General features: G+C 52.5%; 1 protein-coding gene across 1 annotated transcript in view; it reads right to left on the reverse strand.

The window, feature by feature from the left end:
• OXSR1 (oxidative stress responsive kinase 1) overlaps positions 1 to 18,121 on the reverse strand; it is a 783,663-nt gene that overhangs the window by 43,235 nt on the left and 722,307 nt on the right. The window contains exon 17 of the mRNA XM_086940877.1: positions 6,841 to 6,905. Coding sequence (XP_086797003.1) covers positions 6,841 to 6,905 — 65 coding nt within the window. The remainder of the gene's footprint in view (positions 1 to 6,840; positions 6,906 to 18,121) is intronic.

Genomic DNA, 18,121 nt, shown 5'->3' on the forward strand with positions numbered 1-18,121 from the left:
CCTTAACCCTAAATATCGGTTCGCAGAACGGGGAGGATGGGAGGGCGGTAAGGAATCTATCACTAACTAATGTCTCTTACAGATATATCGTTACACAAGTAGTAACTTGTGCATCTGAAAGAGACACGTTAGTGATAGATTCCTTACCTTAGAATAGATACCCCAGCAATACCAACCCCGGTGGTGGGTCTGCGAACCAATATCACACCAGAAAGTCCTGGAGGACGGAACGGCCAAAGAAGCCATCCCTCCGGACTTGACTGTCCAGGCAGTAGTGTCTCGCGAACGTGTGCAGCGAGGCCCACGTGGCTGCCTGACAGATGTCCTGCAGGGGGACACCGCGGCCCAGGGCAGTTGTCGTTGCCGTGGCCCGAGTGGAGTGAGCCCGCAATCCAGCCGGGGGCTCCTTCCTCGCCATTGAGTAGCATGCTTGGATGCACAAGATGATCCACCTAGAGATGGTCCTCTTGTGTACAGCCTTTCCCTTCTTCGCGCCCACGTAACCAACGAAGAGTTGGTCATCCACCCGGAATTGGCGAGTGCGGTCTAGGTAGTAGGAGAGCGCACGTTTTGGATCCAGACGGTGGAGCCTCTCCTCCTCTTTCGAGGGATGCGGAGGCGGAAAGAAGGTGGGCAAAGTGATGGACTGCCCGATGTGGAAGGCCGTGACAACCTTGGGCAGAAAGGAAGGTCGTGTACGCAACACCACCTTATCAGGATGAACAGACAGGAAAGGTGGAGAAGAAGAAAGAGCCTGGAGCTCACTCACCCTCCTGGCAGAGGTGATGGCAACCAGGAAGGCCGTCTTTAGAGTAAGGAGACGAAGAGGGCAGTTATGAAGTGGCTCAAAGGGAGCACACATCAGATAGGTGAGAACAAGATTCAAGTCCCACTGGGGCATCACGAAGGGAACAGGAGGGAACATGTGCGTGATGCCCTTCAGAAACCTACTCACAATAGGGGACTTGAATAAGGAAGGCTGATCTGGTAGCCTCAAGAAGGCCGAAAGAGCAGAAAGGTACCCTTTAAGAGTGCCCAGAGCAGAGCCCTGCTGGGCAAGGGAAAGAAGAAAGAGCAGCACTTCCGAAAGGGGTGCAGAGAGGGGATCCACAGCCTTTGCTGCGCACCATGCCACAAATCTATTCCACCGGCAGGCGTATACCGACTTCGTGGAGGGACGCCTGGCTGCCAGAATGATGTCACAGACTTCGGGAGGCAAGTCAAATGGCCTCAACTGCCGCCGCTCAATCTCCAAGCTTGTAGGTGGAGACTGGAAAGGTTCGGGTGCAGGACCGTCCCCTGCTGCTGCGACAGAAGGTCCTCCCGAAGAGGCAGACGAATCGGGGGATCGACTGACATGCTGAGTAGCTCGGGATACCAGTATCTTCGTGCCCAGTCCGGAGCCACAAGGACGACCTGGGCCCGGTCGCGCCTGATCTTCTTCAGCACTCTGGGCAGAAGTGGTATAGGCGGAAAGGCGTACAACAGGCCGCAGCTCCACTCGCGACGAAAAGCGTCTCCGAGCGAGTGCCGCCTTGGAAACTCCAACGCGCAGAACTGCTGACATTGCGCGTTCTCTTCTGTGGCGAATAGATCTAACCAAGGCTCTCCCCACTGTCGAAAGAGACCTTGCGCCACGTCCGAGTTCAGACGCCATTCGTGATCCATCATGCACCGGCGGCTGAGTTCGTCCGCCCTGGCATTCAGAGAGCCTGCCAGGTGTTGAACCACCAGGGTAACGCCCTGATGTTCCAGCCACTGCCAGAGGCGCAGAGCCTCCTGGCAAAGGGTCCACGACCCCACACCGCCCTGTTTGTTGCAGTACCACATGGCGGTGGTGTTGTCGGTGAACACTTGCACCACGCTCCCCCTGACAGAGGGGAGGAATGCCTTCAGTGCAAGACGAATCGCCCGCAGCTCCAGAAGGTTGATGTGGAGCCGGGACTCCGCCGGAGACCAGAGGCCTCTGATCTCCGCCTCTCCCATGTGGCCTCCCCAGCCCTGGAGGGACGCGTCCGTCACAACTACGTGCTCCGGCTGGGGTAGAGAGAGGGGTCTGCCACTGACCCAGTCGCGGTCCGTGAGCCACCACTGCAGTTGCTTCGCAGTGCCCTCCGAGATCAGGACATGATCGGACAGGTTGCCCTGATGCTGGGCCCACTGAAACTTCAGGTCCCACTGCAGAGCCCGCATCCGCCACCTGGCGTGACGCACCAGAAGGATGCAGGAGGCCATCAGTCCCAGAAGCCGCAGCGTCAACCTGACCGAGACCCGGGATAACGGCCTGAAGACAGGAATCAGAGCCTGAATATCCCGAACCCGCTGCTCGGGTGGGTAAACCCGAAACTGCGCCGAGTCGAGAACCGCTCCGATGAAAAGGAGCTTCTGAGAGGGACACAGGTGTGACTTCGGCACATTGATGGAAAACCCCAGCAAGTGCAGGAGGTCGGCCGTAGTCTGGAGGTGGGTGACGACTGCCTGGGGCGAGCCCGCCTTCAACAACCAGTCGTCGAGGTAGGGGAAGACTGACACCCCTTGCCTGCGCAGATGGGCTGCGACCACCGCCATCACCTTCGTGAACACCCGTGGGGCGCTGGTAAGGCCGAAGGGGAGCACGGTAAACTGAAAGTGCTCTAGGCCTACCGTGAACCGCAGGTAACGCCGGTGGGCCGGCAGGACGGGGATGTGGAAATAGGCGTCCTGCAAGTCCAACGCTACCATCCAGTCTCCTGGGTCCAGGGCAGCCAGGACCTGAGCCAAAGTGAGCATCTTGAACTTCTCCGTCCGGAGGAAGCCGTTGACGTTCCGCAGATCCAAGATAGGGCGTAGGCCCCCTTTGCCCTTCTTGGGTACCAGAAAGTAGTGGGAGTAACAGCCACGTCCTACTTCTGGCCCAGGAACGCGCTCGATGGCCCTCTTGGCCAAGAGGGCCGAAACTTCCTCTCGCAGAAGTTGCAAGTGATCCCCCGACACACGGTGGTATTGAGGTGGCATGGATGGAGGGGAAGACTCGAAGGGGAGGGAGAAACCCCTTCGGACAATTTGCAGCACCCACCTGTCCGAAGTGACTGTATGCCAGTGGGAGAGGTGATGGCGAACCCTGCCTCCCACAGGCGTCACATGGGCCTGAAAACTCGGACTAGTAAGGTTTTGAGGCAGGGGCTGCTGAGGGAGGTGTGGACTGGCCTCGCCGCTGACCCCGACCACCGCCGCGGCGGTTCCCACGTCCGCCACCGCGCTGTTGGATATTTTGCGGCGTGTGGCTGGCGGTCCGTGGTGGGGCGCCCCTTCCGTGGCCACGAAAGGAGCGAAAGGCACCCGATTGCTGGCGTGGGGCCGTAAGGCCCAAGGACTTGGCCGTGGCCCTGGAGTCCTTAAAACGTTCCAGCGCATGGTCTGCCTTGTCGCCGAAGAGGCGACGGCCATCAAACGGCATGTCCAGGAGGGTGGCCTGGACATCGGCCGAGAAGTTGGCGGACCTCAACCAGGCGTGGCGTCGAACCGCCACCGTCGTTGCCATCGCCCTGCCCAGTGAGTCCGTGGTATCCAGCCCACACCGGATAGAAAAACGTGCCGCATCTCGGCCGTCCGCAAGGGTTTGGCTGAGTTTAGCCCTGACCTCCTCAGGGCATTGTGGCAGCACCTCCGCAACCGTGTCCCACAGAGTGTGGGTGTAGCGGCCCAAGAGACAGTTGGTGTTCACTGACCGGAGCCCTAGGCTCACAGACGAGAAGACCTTCTTCCCGAACTGCTCATATCTCTTGGATTCCCTGTCGGGCGGGGCCGACGGGAATGCGGTCTGGGAGTTGGAGGCCTGGATGACCAGGCTCTCGGGGGTGGGGTGGGTGGACAAAAAGCAAGGGTCGCCCGGTGCCGGGCGGTAGCGTCTGGCCACGTTCCTATCCACAGGGGGGCCTGTGGCGGGCTTGGACCAAGTGCCCAGAAGAACGTCACACAAGGCCTCGTTGAACGGCAGGAGGGGCTCCGCGGAGCCGGACTGCTGTTTGAGGACCTCAGTGAGGAGATTAGTCCTCGCGGCCGCGACGGGGAGCTCAAGGTTTAGGGCCTTAGCTGCCTTCGTCAACACTACACTGTAAGCAGAACCCGCCTCCGAAGCCACAGTCGGGGGCGACGTAAATCCAGTGTCTGGCGAGGTGTCAATACCACTGGCCTCCCCAAGCTCATATGTCCAGTCCTGGTGAGACTGGCAATCACGTGCCAGAGGGTCCTCGGACCCCTCCCATTGCTCCTCGTCACCCGGCTCCTGGAGACCAGGATTAACAGCCAGGGCCTCCTCGTGGAGATAGAACTCTCCGAAGGCCGACGGAATCGGCGCCCAGCGGCGCCCCTCCGACACCTGAGTAGGACCGTAGGAAGCATTGGGGTCGGCAACCACGTCGGCTGCCGGGGACGACACCTGAAGGGACGTCGCCGGCGAGGTCGTAAGGTCGACCGGCGAGGTCCCGGATCCGGAGCCGGATCCAGCGAGGTCGCGCGGCGCCGGGACCGAAGTCGCCAGCGGCGCCGGGGCCGAAGCACCCGACGTCGTCGGGGCCGAAGCGCCCGACCCGGAAGGACCTCCAGACGGAGCCGATCGGCCCGAAGGCGCCACGGGAACCGACTGAGGAGGGAGGGCCCTCATGGCCACGAGGTACCTCTCGACCTCCTCCTGCGACGCGCCGTGCCCAGGGACCCGAAGGTGTGGGGCAGGCGGCGACGCTTGCGACTCCCGCGGAGCCGCGTGGGCGGTGTCGCCCGAATCCCCGGTCGCATCGTGCGAGCGACGGGGCGGGTCGGAGGATCGATGTTGTCGCTCCGACCTCTCATGCCTCTTACCTGAGGACTTGGAACCAGACGATCGGTGTCCACTCCCGGAACGTCGATGACTCCGACCTCGCGACCTGTCCCTCGACCTCCCGTGGGACCGGGACCGGGAGCGGCGCGGGGCCGACTGCCTCAGCTCGAGACGCTTGCGGGACCGCTCCCGCCTCGCCTTCGACGTCAGGGCCCGGCAGTCGGAGCAGGGTCGATCGTCGTGGTCGAGGCCTAAGCACTTCAGGCACCGGCGATGGGGGTCCGTGACCGACAGGAGTCGGCCGCACTTCGAGCAAGGCTTGAACCCGGGCATCCCTGGCACCGATAGTCGAGAATCGACTAACTAGAGGATCAAAAAGATCAAAAAGATCAAAAAAGTTTTCAGTCAAAAAGTGACTGGGGGTAGAGCTTCTTCCGGATCTGCGCTAGCTGGCGCGGAAAAAAGAAGAACTGACGTCAGCGCGCATGGGCGCCGTCTATATACTCCGATGACGTCATCCCGGCGCTCACGACGCAGACGACGGACGCGGAGCCGCAGACGACGCCTACCAGCGCGCAGGGGTATTGCTACGCAAAAAATTTCCGGATCCAGTCTGACGCCTGGGGATATTCTAAGGTAAGGAATCTATCACTAACGTGTCTCTTTCAGATACAAAGAATACTATTTGCTTAAAGTATGTACAGGGGTTCACAAACCACTTTTTATATTTTACTCAAAAAACATTACCAAACAGGGGATGCCCCATTGGGTTTGTGGGTACATTTCTAGCACGCATGCTACAATCTTGGAGTTCAAATGGAAGAAACTCTTACAAATGTAATGCCAGTCCTTTCGCATTGAATGGAACTTACTCTAAATGCTTAATTCAAGGTAAGCAAATTTCTACGCAGGGTGACTGCCAAATACATTTTTGGATCTTTTAGGATTTCTTTAGCAGTTATGTTACCATTCTTCAGCTTTAAGCCATATGCACCAGTTCACATACTCTTTGCAGCAGCTGACCCTTACAAGGTGTGTCTAGTTTGACCAAACAGTTATCTGGTGCACACCTGCCCCAGAACTATTTTAGTGAAGCAAACACTAGCTACTTACCTGTAAAAAGTAGTGTTGCAGCACAGAACTCAAGATTTTTACGCTTTGCATTATTCTGACATCTAGAGGCTGCGGCCTCAAAATCCTGACTTGGTAAAACATTTTCTTTATGGGCATCATCAATAGGAGGAGTCTATGACGTCAAGTGTGCACGGTCTCCATATTCAAGTTCTGTTTTGCTCTGTTCTCGTGTAGTAGTTTATTTGCCCCTTCACTAGGGAGGTGGAGTGCGGATAGGGGTCTAGATGGGATCCACGCTCACAAATTTGGTTCAGGCAAGTAACTAATTTCTTGTGCAGCACGAAACTGTTCTGGATTCCCATGCTTTTCATCGACTATATAGTGGTTTCTTTCCTCCTGTGTTCAGGGTGGGCCGAATTGAACCAATTTGTCATCAATTATCCTACTTGTGTTACCATACTTGCTTGACTATCTAAACAGTACTATTTAGAAGAGGTGTTTTTTATGTGAAGAATCATGTTGCAGCTGTGTGCAAGGAGGAGGTAAACTACTAAAATCATGGGATTTAAAGCTGGTGCGGATTGTTGCGAACCGATGTCTTATTTATCCGAATGGGGTGTGCCTCTAGTTTCTAAGGCAGGAAGACAACTACAGTCATGCAGGGAGTGAGTCATGATGTATCTGAAGGTGATCCGGCATGGCAAAGCCAAATTGTATGTTGCCAAACATCGTTGGAAATCACAAAACTAGCTGCTCTGCTTGAAATCATGGACTGGGACCCATACACGTTCTTGTGACCAAGGAACTGATTCTGCAACAAATTCAGGCGTTAAAGGAGGCTATACTTGCATCTTCGGCAACTTACCATCTCCCTCTAGGGCCATCAGAAAAGTGTGTCATATTTAAATAGCAGCTTTCAATTGAGAAGAAACATGACAATCAGTTGACTATGTAAAAGAATGGATACATACCAGTTTGAAAGTGACAGATTTATTCGTTTGAGGATCGTCCACAATTTTTTGCAAATTGGCTGCAACTGGGGGTTTGGGGAGGGAGAAGACAAAATTAAAAACATGTCTTACACAATTTGCTACGAAGTGAGCACGTTATTATATGTTATTCAGTTCCAAGCCCAGACACAGATATATTACCTATATTTCAGTGAAACTGCTATGCTTTTATTTTAAATGAATGCAAATTTACTAGCCCTGTTAGCTATAGTTAAGCTCAACATGGCACGGTTTCGTTAGAGTAATACTTACTTACCGAACTAAGAAATGTTTTTCATGGATAATTAATTCTCACTGCAAAAGTCTTTCTTGAGAATCCCCAAGCACTTGACTAAATCTCAACTCTAAAAATTCGAGCTTTGCTTCCAGGGGAAACTAAATAAAACCTAGACGTGCTTTTTTGTCTTTGAAGCATCCTCATTCAAGATAATACTCGTGCCACAGAAGAACTATGTCCTATGTGCCTCTTAAGCTTTCTTCCAAAAAGGGACAAGGAAAACACACAAAAATGCCAGAAGGTGGGGTGGGGAGCTGCTGGGGTGGCAAGGGGCATGAAAAATCTACAGGGAAATCCAGAAACCATCGGAAATATTGCCAGAACTATGCAAATAATTCCTATTGTACTCCTAAATGTTGCAGATTCTAAGTCTCTTGAAAGATTACCATATTAGCTAGGAAATTGTGGCACACTTCTGAAACTTAACAATGCCACATACAAACTCATTACTAAACGAAGAGGCACTTTATTTGTTTTGCTGCTAGGCTGTGAGGTGTGACAGGCTTCCAGCTGAGTCACAGACTGAGAGGGATGTAAGAGTGCTGTTTGGTAGCATGAGACTGCTGGACTGTGAGGAGTGTGCTATTGCTGATGGTAGTGTGAGACTGCTAGTGTGATGGATGCAAGAGTGGTATGAAAATGCTAGTCGGTGTGGGGGCGGGTTGCATCTGTGAGAAGGTGGCCTGATATGCAGTGCTCACTATTCTAGTGAACACTATGTATCAGTCCAGCAACCCTTATTGATGATTGGTTGTAAGTCAACCTTATAAACCAGCTATCCTAGTAGCGTGGATACGAGCAGTCTAAGGCTAAAGACTCGAGAGGGCGCGTTAAGCCAGCTGTTTACCACACATATACCCCTTGAATACCCAGTGAAAGGACACCACACAAGTGTTATGAAAATAAACAGTTATTTATTTAAAGATCACAACAGCCCTGTACTCTTTATGAGGACAGGGTACTAAGCACAAACCAAAACTCTTACAAAAATACTTAAGTTAGCACAGTATATACAAATGCCCGAGGGGCACGGAAAACCATATACTCTGAAAGTGGAATGCGAAATTCCTAGCAGGTAAGTACAGTACTAATAGCTTTTGGAATCGCTAGGACTTGACTAGGGAATCGTTAGATTACTTCTAGGAGGCCTAGGGGACTCGGGTGCAGTGTGTGCACTCTCACGCGAGATGCGGGACAAAAGTCTATGGTAGCTAGGAAATAGAAAGTTAGTGTTCTCGGGCGAACCCGACCTGGTAGGGAGAAAACGAAAGTAGATTCTGACCCTTGGATAGTGAGGCTATGCTGGGGCACCGAAATGCCGAAGTTACCTAGCCCAGGGGCTGCAGCTGCATAGGTCTGAAAAGACGTCGGGAATCCTCGTAGACGGACCAGGAGCCGGAAGAAAAGATGCTGGCCGGTGACCAGTGAAGAAAGTTCAGTTGGATCCAAGCCTGGATCTCGAAGATAGATGACACCTGAAAGCAGAGGGGACCAAGTTCGAGACTACTAGCCAGTAGTCAGTGGGCACCAGGAGGGCACCGGATGGTAGCCACCTCGACAAGGTGAGTGGGTGACGCTTGACTCGAAGATCTCACGGACCAGGAGGCGTTGTCGGCGACCAGGATGGAGGATCGAGCTGTCCCACGAAGATAGAAGCTGTCGGCGTCGCTGGACCCAGGATTGGGCAACAAAGCCTTGGCAAATTCAAGCCCACGCGGTGGACCTAAAATGGCGTCTGGAGTGGACCAGGAGGGTCCGGGGTGCCTCTCTTGAAGAAGGAGGCAAGGGCCAGCCTGGAGCAACCAGACCAGCAGTCGTGAAGTCGTTGGGCGTCGTTCAGAAGGCCACAAGCCAGCCGGCTAGTAGCCAAACAACGCGGTGCACAGCAAACAGCAGAAGGGCCCCACGCAGATCGTGGAGATGCAGGGGGGCTGATCTTGGGTGCTGGAGCTGCGCAGGGTCGGGGCTTCTCGGACCCCAAAGCACTCACCAGTGGAGGACACGGTGGGCTTGCAGTAAAGATGTCGTGCAGTCTTGGCGATCGTCGGTCCCTTGAGGTCTCGTCGCACTCACGGTTCTCAGCTTGGCTGTAGAGGTGAGTAGAGGTCAGAGGTGCCAGGGAAGCCGGGTCTCGTCGAGCTGGGTCGTCGGTTTCGTGATGAAGGACTTGCAGCAGACCGCAGTGTTCTTTAGGATGGTGCCTGCGGATGCAGGGTGACTACTCCTTAGCCACAAGGGAGAATCTTGAAGAAGAAATCGTGAAGTCCTTTCGAAGAAAGTGGTATCTTGATTCCAAAGATGATCTAATTTTAACAGGGGGCCCGCTCCTATCTTTATACTAAAAAAGGGGGCTGACCCGGTGACTAGGTCCTGCCTATGGGTGGGACTAGGTGGGGGGTGGTTACACCCCTCAGCCATGCCGGACTTCCCCAGGCCAGGGGCTGGTGTGCCCCTGGAACTGGTTCAGACCGGCCTATGCGTAGTGAGCACCGGGGTGCCACTCAGCAGTCACCTTCCTGTAAAGCCCTGCCTACCCAGGATACACAAAACCATGTCTGGGACGGTGCTAGCACCGCCCCTGACAGGAAACCCTTTGTCCAGGCTCCCCTCACTGGGAGGACTCCCAGCTGCAGGGGGTCAGACTCGTGTCTGTGGTGGCAGCATCCATTTTGTGGAGCTGAGGCTTCAGTTAACTTTAACCGGGGTTCACAGTTACATACATGTCGTGTCCCTCTAGAAGGGTGGAATGCTAACCCCGTCGCCAGAATTGGCGAGGGGTTAGTATTCCAATTCGTATGACACCTTACTTGACATGTTTTGATAAAGCAATACCAAAGATAGCATTTAACCGCGAGGATTATAATGCACTTAAGAGTATATGGTATGCGATATCATGGAACAGCTATTAGGACTTGATTCCGCAAGCTGCAGACAGGCTCAGCTCATGCCAGAGCACCATCTCACATGATTCCAAGCACTCTGCCTTCAGGATTGTCAAGGCCTGCCATAGGAGTGACTGATAGGAATCTGTGTGTCCATTTTAGGGTTAGGTATAGGTATACTACACCTACAGCAAAGGGTGATTACACGACTTTGCCCCAGCTGTCAGGCAGCCAGTTGTGTCAGATTTAGGAGGCCAGCCAGGGGTGGCATAATACATGCTGCAGCCCCTGGCAGCCCTGGGTACACCTATGCCCTGAGTTACAGGGTCTGATAAGGGGGCCCAGTACCAATTGGAAATGTACCTAGGGTACATGGAATCCATTTTAAAGAGAGAGCAGTAGGCCTGGGGTCCTGATTGGCAGGGTCCCAGGTCGACTATGTCCAAAACCAGCTAAAACACAGGGCAAAAAGTTGGGGGCAACCATAGTCAGGATGTACCTTCCTACACAACCCCCCCCCAAACGAAAGGAGATAAGGCTATCCTTGTCCAGGTAAGCCTCTATTACCTAAGTGGCCATATAAGGAAGGACCAGCTCTGGCTTGGTTTCCCCCTGTGTCATGGTCCACTAGGCAACCCCTCACCCTAAGGGTATCTGAGGGTCTCCACCATAGGGAATCTCTGTCTCTGGTGTGTCTTGGGAAAGAAGAAGGCTGATGCTGGGATGGAGTACTGAAGTGAGGCTCCTCTACCTTTGGGCTCAACTTCCTCCAATCACCATTCATCATGTGTGCCTTTCTTTCTTTAGCTGAGATGCACTGAGCTCTCAGGGTCAGCCTCTGGCTACCTAAAGCTGGAGGCTGAGTCCCTCTGTTTGGCTTACTGGAGGGACAGGTCAGGTCTGGGGTTTTTAGGCCCCATGTTTGGCTGTGCCCAACAGTGTCCAGCTGTGGGAGTTCCCTAACTACTTTTAAGGGGGATCCCTCAGGAGTCTGTTCTATTTTCACTTGGCTAGGTTTACCAGCTTCAGTGATCCTAATCTGCTGATTAGGGGTTTTTTTTGGACAGGGGGCCCTTTGGGGTCCACCACTGGCCTCCCTGGTCTCTTCAGCCCTGGGCTGACTGAGGCAGGGTAGAGAGGTGCAGGTTACCTGCTCCAGACTGGGTCCCACCTGGGAAGGGTCCACTGCCATCAGGGGTTCTGCCAGGCTAGGCCTGACTACCTCTGGGGCAGTTCCTTCAACAGGGGTAGAGTCAGTTCCCTGAGGAGGCTGGCTCTCACCTAGTGTCTGGGAGGGGGAAGACTCTTCTTCCTCCTCAATGCTCTCTGTTTGAGTGGAGTGATCCATTGTTTCAGGCTTCACAACCTCACTATCTGTCTGAGTAGAGGCTGAGACCATTTCAACCTTGCCAACCTTTTCAGGAGGGCACTCAGTCTGTGTTTGGGCTGTGACTGTCACAGCCCTCCTATCCTGTTCTGAAAAGTCTGTCTGAGCCTGGGCAGTGGCTACCACTGCCCTTCCAACCTTTTCAGGGAGGAATGGTGCTTGGACTGGGGCTGTAGCTATTACTGCCCCACTAACCTGTCTGGATAGGCCTATCATTCTGGAATGAGTTTCTTGTTCCACCTCAGCCCATGCTGAGAGTTCCAGGTCATTCCCCAGTAAGCAATCTACAGGTAGGTTATCTGTCACTGCCACTCTCATGGGCCCTGTGACATTACCCCAGCTGAGCTTGACTACTGCCATGGGATGCCTTCTTTTCATTCCATGAATGTCTGTCACCTGATAAGAAAAACCAGGGGTCAGTTGAGCAGAGGGGACCAGATGGTCACTCACCATGGTGAGGCTGGCCCCTGTGTCTCTGAATGCCTCAACTTTCTGACCATTCACAAAAACTTCTTGTCTATACTTGCCCAAAATGTGGGGTCCAGTAGTGAAGTTGGCAAACCCCATGCCAGTCTCACAGACAAGAGTGTGGTCGGGGAACCTGGCTAAGCCATAGTCCTCCTGATTGCCCAAAGTAATGCCCACCACATTCTTGGGGGCACTCCCACCACCTGGGGGATTACCACTAGTGGTAACAGGAGGTTTAGGAGTATTACCTGGGGGCATATTTCCCTTATTACCATTTTTAGGGCAACTGGCATCACTTTTGTAATGGCCCACCTGTTTACAGGTATGGCAATAAGGTTTCTTTTGTTCAGAAGGAGTGTTCTGGGACCCACCACCCTTGTTGGAGTTTTGGGGCCCTTGGGAAGTCTTCTCTGTGGATTTAGCCCCACCCTTCTCTTGAGGCTTGGTTGATTCCTTTTTCTGGTCACCACCCTGGTTTTTAGGCCTAACCCTGGTTCTGACCCATTTGTCTGCCCTCTTACCCAATTCCTGTGGAGAGGTCAACTCAGAGTCTACCAGGTGCTGATGTAATAGCTGGTTCTGACAATTATTTAAGATTTGCTCCCTCATAATTAGATTATACAATCCTTTAAAATCAGTAACCTTACTACCCAGTAGCCAGCCTTCAAAAGCCTTAGTGGCACAATCAACAAAGTCAGTCCAATCTTGAGACTGAGTTTTCTGGGTGTCTCTGAACAGCATCCTGTATTGTTCAGTGGTTAAACCAAACCCATCAACCAGTACATTCTTCAAGACTTGGTAATTGTTAGCATCCTCCACCCTTGTGGTGAGGAGCTTATCTCTACCTTTACCATCAAAGGAGAGCCACAAGATAGCTGCCCACTGACTTTGGGGAACACCCTGCACAGTGCAGGCTCTCTCCAAAGCAGTAATCCATTTGTGGATGTCATCCCCTTCCCTAAAGGGGGGCACTATCTTATTCAGGTGCTTTTTATCAAAACTCCTTTCCCTATTGCTAGGTTTATTGCTGCCACCAGTGGGAACTAGCCCACATAATTCTTGCTCTCTAGCAAGGGCAAGTCTCTCTTTGGCCAGGGCAAGTTCTTCCCTTTCAATCCTCAGTTTGACTGCCCTTTCTTCAGCTTCATACACTCTCCTCTTAGGGGAAGACATTCCTCTGTGAGAAGAGTTGAGAGAGCCATTGGTTCGAAAGGATCTGCTAGAGCCTCTTGATAGAGACCTAACTCGTCCATTCCCAATGTTAAGCTGACCTGAGAGTGGGCCCAGGAGTCCCCCAGTACCAAGCTCATGTCTGCTTAAGTTGGACCTGCTTAGTCTACTGACTTCTAGCTGTCCCTTATCTGCCTCATCCCCTGATAACTCATCCTCATCCTCAGCAACATCTGCCTCAAGGAGGGGATGGATATCAAAGGGACCCTGTAAGGAGGGCAAACTTCCACCTGGATTAGAAGGGTCTGGGTTACCAGCCCTACTGGCATCATAAGCCTCTAGGAGACCAATCAGAAAGGAAGTGGTGGGGTTAGACCCCTGTTTTAGTTTCCTGAGAGTACACACTTGTCTCATCTCATGGAAGCTAAGAGCAGTATATTTTGAAGGGATGACCTGTGGAGGGTCAACTGACACAAGGGGAGACTCAGTGTTTCCTCCTGTGACCGACATACTGCTTCTAGTGTGGTGTAAGTGATGCACCTACCTACACTATGTGTTACCTACTGGTCCCTTGCTAGAGTTGTAGCCAAGGTGTGCTAAGCCTTGAGGAGCTACAACAGCTGGTTCAGTAGAACTCAGAGTATTCTAAGCTTTAGTTATATTTACCTAACAGTACTTATGTGATCTTTCAACAAGATATTCTTAGGATACGTGTGGTAAAACAACAGCAAGCTCAAATCCCAACCGCTGCTCACCAATGTGAGAAGGTGGCCTGATATGCAGTGCTCACTATTCTAGTGAACACTATGTATCAGTCCAGCAACCCTTATTGATGATTGGTTGTAAGTCAACCTTATAGACCAGCTATCCTAGTAGCGTGGATACGAGCAGTCTAAGGCTAAAGACTCGAGAGGGCGCGTTAAGCCAGCTGTTTACCACACATATACCCCTTGAATACCCAGTGAAAGGACACCACACAAGTGTTATGAAAATAAACAGTTATTTATTTAAAGATCACAACAGCCCTGTACTCTTTATGAGGACAGGGTACTAAGCACAAACCAAAACTCTTACAAAAATACTTAAGTTAGCACAGTATATACAAATGCCCGAGGGGCACGGAAAACCATATACTCTGAAAGTGGAATGCGAAATTCCTAGCAGGTAAGTACAGTACTAATAGCTTTTGGAATCGCTAGGACTTGACTAGGGAATCGTTAGATTACTTCTAGGAGGCCTAGGGGACTCGGGTGCAGTGTGTGCACTCTCACGCGAGATGCGGGACAAAAGTCTATGGTAGCTAGGAAATAGAAAGTTAGTGTTCTCGGGCGAACCCGACCTGGTAGGGAGAAAACGAAAGTAGATTCTGACCCTTGGATAGTGAGGCTATGCTGGGGCACCGAAATGCCGAAGTTACCTAGCCCAGGGGCTGCAGCTGCATAGGTCTGAAAAGACGTCGGGAATCCTCGTAGACGGACCAGGAGCCGGAAGAAAAGATGCTGGCCGGTGACCAGTGAAGAAAGTTCAGTTGGATCCAAGCCTGGATCTCGAAGATAGATGACACCTGAAAGCAGAGGGGACCAAGTTCGAGACTACTAGCCAGTAGTCAGTGGGCACCAGGAGGGCACCGGATGGTAGCCACCTCGACAAGGTGAGTGGGTGACGCTTGACTCGAAGATCTCACGGACCAGGAGGCGTTGTCGGCGACCAGGATGGAGGATCGAGCTGTCCCACGAAGATAGAAGCTGTCGGCGTCGCTGGACCCAGGATTGGGCAACAAAGCCTTGGCAAATTCAAGCCCACGCGGTGGACCTAAAATGGCGTCTGGAGTGGACCAGGAGGGTCCGGGGTGCCTCTCTTGAAGAAGGAGGCAAGGGCCAGCCTGGAGCAACCAGACCAGCAGTCGTGAAGTCGTTGGGCGTCGTTCAGAAGGCCACAAGCCAGCCGGCTAGTAGCCAAACAACGCGGTGCACAGCAAACAGCAGAAGGGCCCCACGCAGATCGTGGAGATGCAGGGGGGCTGATCTTGGGTGCTGGAGCTGCGCAGGGTCGGGGCTTCTCGGACCCCAAAGCACTCACCAGTGGAGGACACGGTGGGCTTGCAGTAAAGATGTCGTGCAGTCTTGGCGATCGTCGGTCCCTTGAGGTCTCGTCGCACTCACGGTTCTCAGCTTGGCTGTAGAGGTGAGTAGAGGTCAGAGGTGCCAGGGAAGCCGGGTCTCGTCGAGCTGGGTCGTCGGTTTCGTGATGAAGGACTTGCAGCAGACCGCAGTGTTCTTTAGGATGGTGCCTGCGGATGCAGGGTGACTACTCCTTAGCCACAAGGGAGAATCTTGAAGAAGAAATCGTGAAGTCCTTTCGAAGAAAGTGGTATCTTGATTCCAAAGATGATCTAATTTTAACAGGGGGCCCGCTCCTATCTTTATACTAAAAAAGGGGGCTGACCCGGTGACTAGGTCCTGCCTATGGGTGGGACTAGGTGGGGGGTGGTTACACCCCTCAGCCATGCCGGACTTCCCCAGGCCAGGGGCTGGTGTGCCCCTGGAACTGGTTCAGACCGGCCTATGCGTAGTGAGCACCGGGGTGCCACTCAGCAGTCACCTTCCTGTAAAGCCCTGCCTACCCAGGATACACAAAACCATGTCTGGGACGGTGCTAGCACCGCCCCTGACAGGAAACCCTTTGTCCAGGCTCCCCTCACTGGGAGGACTCCCAGCTGCAGGGGGTCAGACTCGTGTCTGTGGTGGCAGCATCCATTTTGTGGAGCTGAGGCTTCAGTTAACTTTAACCGGGGTTCACAGTTACATACATGTCGTGTCCCTCTAGAAGGGTGGAATGCTAACCCCGTCGCCAGAATTGGCGAGGGGTTAGTATTCCAATTCGTATGACACCTTACTTGACATGTTTTGATAAAGCAATACCAAAGATAGCATTTAACCGCGAGGATTATAATGCACTTAAGAGTATATGGTATGCGATATCATGGAACAGCTATTAGGACTTGATTCCGCAAGCTGCAGACAGGCTCAGCTCATGCCAGAGCACCATCTCACATGATTCCAAGCACTCTGCCTTCAGGATTGTCAAGGCCTGCCATAGGAGTGACTGATAGGAATCTGTGTGTCCATTTTAGGGTTAGGTATAGGTATACTACACCTACAGCAAAGGGTGATTACACGACTTTGCCCCAGCTGTCAGGCAGCCAGTTGTGTCAGATTTAGGAGGCCAGCCAGGGGTGGCATAATACATGCTGCAGCCCCTGGCAGCCCTGGGTACACCTATGCCCTGAGTTACAGGGTCTGATAAGGGGGCCCAGTACCAATTGGAAATGTACCTAGGGTACATGGAATCCATTTTAAAGAGAGAGCAGTAGGCCTGGGGTCCTGATTGGCAGGGTCCCAGGTCGACTATGTCCAAAACCAGCTAAAACACAGGGCAAAAAGTTGGGGGCAACCATAGTCAGGATGTACCTTCCTACAGCATCCAGTTGTGTATTACTGCTAGTCTATGAAGGAGATAGGAGTGATGTCTCTACTTTGACTATTTCTGTGTTAAGGGTAAGAAACTGCGGTCAGTAGTGTCTTACTGCCATTTTTCTAGGTGCATGAGATTAGTGCTCTGGGTCTAAAAGAAGATTCTGCAAGTCGGAGACTTACATTTTGAGGTCAATGAAGGAGCTGTCTAAAGTGTAAGATTGCTATTTTGTGAGGGGACTAAGGAGGCCCATCAGTAGAGTGAGACTAGTTGTTTGTGAGGGGTGCGAGTGCTGCCTGTATTAAGAGACCGTTATTTGGAGGGTTGTGAAAGTGCCATCTGTAGTGTGATGATTATTTGAGGGCGATTTGACTTAGTATGTGAAGCTAGTGTGTGAGGAGTTACAATGCTGTCAATTGTGTGAGACTACTAATAGCTGGGGGGGAAGTGAGTGCGTTCTCTAGTGGATGAGGGATACGAGTGCTCGAGGTAGTGTGACACTCCTAATCAGAGAGATGTGTGCGTGCTGTCCAAAGTGCGACTGGTAGTCTGAGTAGCATTAGAACTATAGTGAGGGGACTACTTTAAGTGTTGTGAGATTGACAGTAGTGCAAAACTTCACGTCTGTGAGGGTGTTCATGCTTTCAGTAATGTGTGACTGCTAGTATGTGAGGAATTTGAGAGTGGTGTCAGTAGTGTGAGAATGATAATTATGAGGGAGGCCTGAGAATGCTGCTGTGCTAGTGTGAGATTGGTGGGTGTGAGTGCTGCTTGTGGTGTGAGACAGTGTGTGAGGATGCCCATGGTATTGTGAGACTGGTCGGCTCAAAGCCCATCCTCGGGAGGCGAGGTGCTCAGCTACAACATGCATCCACTGACGCAAAGTGGTTATGCAGGGCATCTGGAGGAGAGCCTACAAAAGGGGTGTGTCCACAGGGGCGTTGTCTTCCTCCTCCTGAGATAAATCTGCCTCTGAGTCGATATATTCTGGGATTGGCTGGCGGGCTGGTAGTTCAGGTGACTCGCTCAGAGCCTCCTGTACTTCTTTTCAGTGCCCAGGGTATCGGCTTCTCCAAGGATGTCAGTTGTTTCTGTAGTGAACTGGGCTATCCTACTGTATGCCAACCATTTCTCGGCTCGGACGCGGCGTCTTTTTGCAATATTCGCAGTGGGTCTTGTCATGGTCTGGCAAGAGTCACACGTTTCGCACAGCAGGGAGGTGACCCAGGGATACTTAGAGTGACACTGGGGGTATCTCTTGAACTCTTGAAAGGCATTGGTTCCATCGTCTGAAGAGCATCGGCATTCTCTGTAGGGAGCAGGGAACAAGCGGTAACCCGAAAGGCCCTGGGAGCCAGTAGGCCCGGACACTTTTTGTCAGGATGATACATGTTGAAGAATGTACTCGCAGAAGGGGAGGGGGGTGGGAAGTCAGCAGACTTGGTCATGATGGCAACTGATGAACTTGAGACTAGAAGCACACCAGAACACCTCTAAAACCGATGGCAGAGAAAAACAATTTAACAATAGAGTTAGTGAACATGTGCATTTACATTCAGAGTAGTCACAGAGAGCTGACTTGAA

The sequence above is a fragment of the Lissotriton vulgaris genome, chromosome 10 (assembly GCF_964263255.1).
Source record: "Lissotriton vulgaris chromosome 10, aLisVul1.2, whole genome shotgun sequence".
Taxonomy (NCBI): Eukaryota; Metazoa; Chordata; class Amphibia; order Caudata; family Salamandridae; genus Lissotriton; species Lissotriton vulgaris.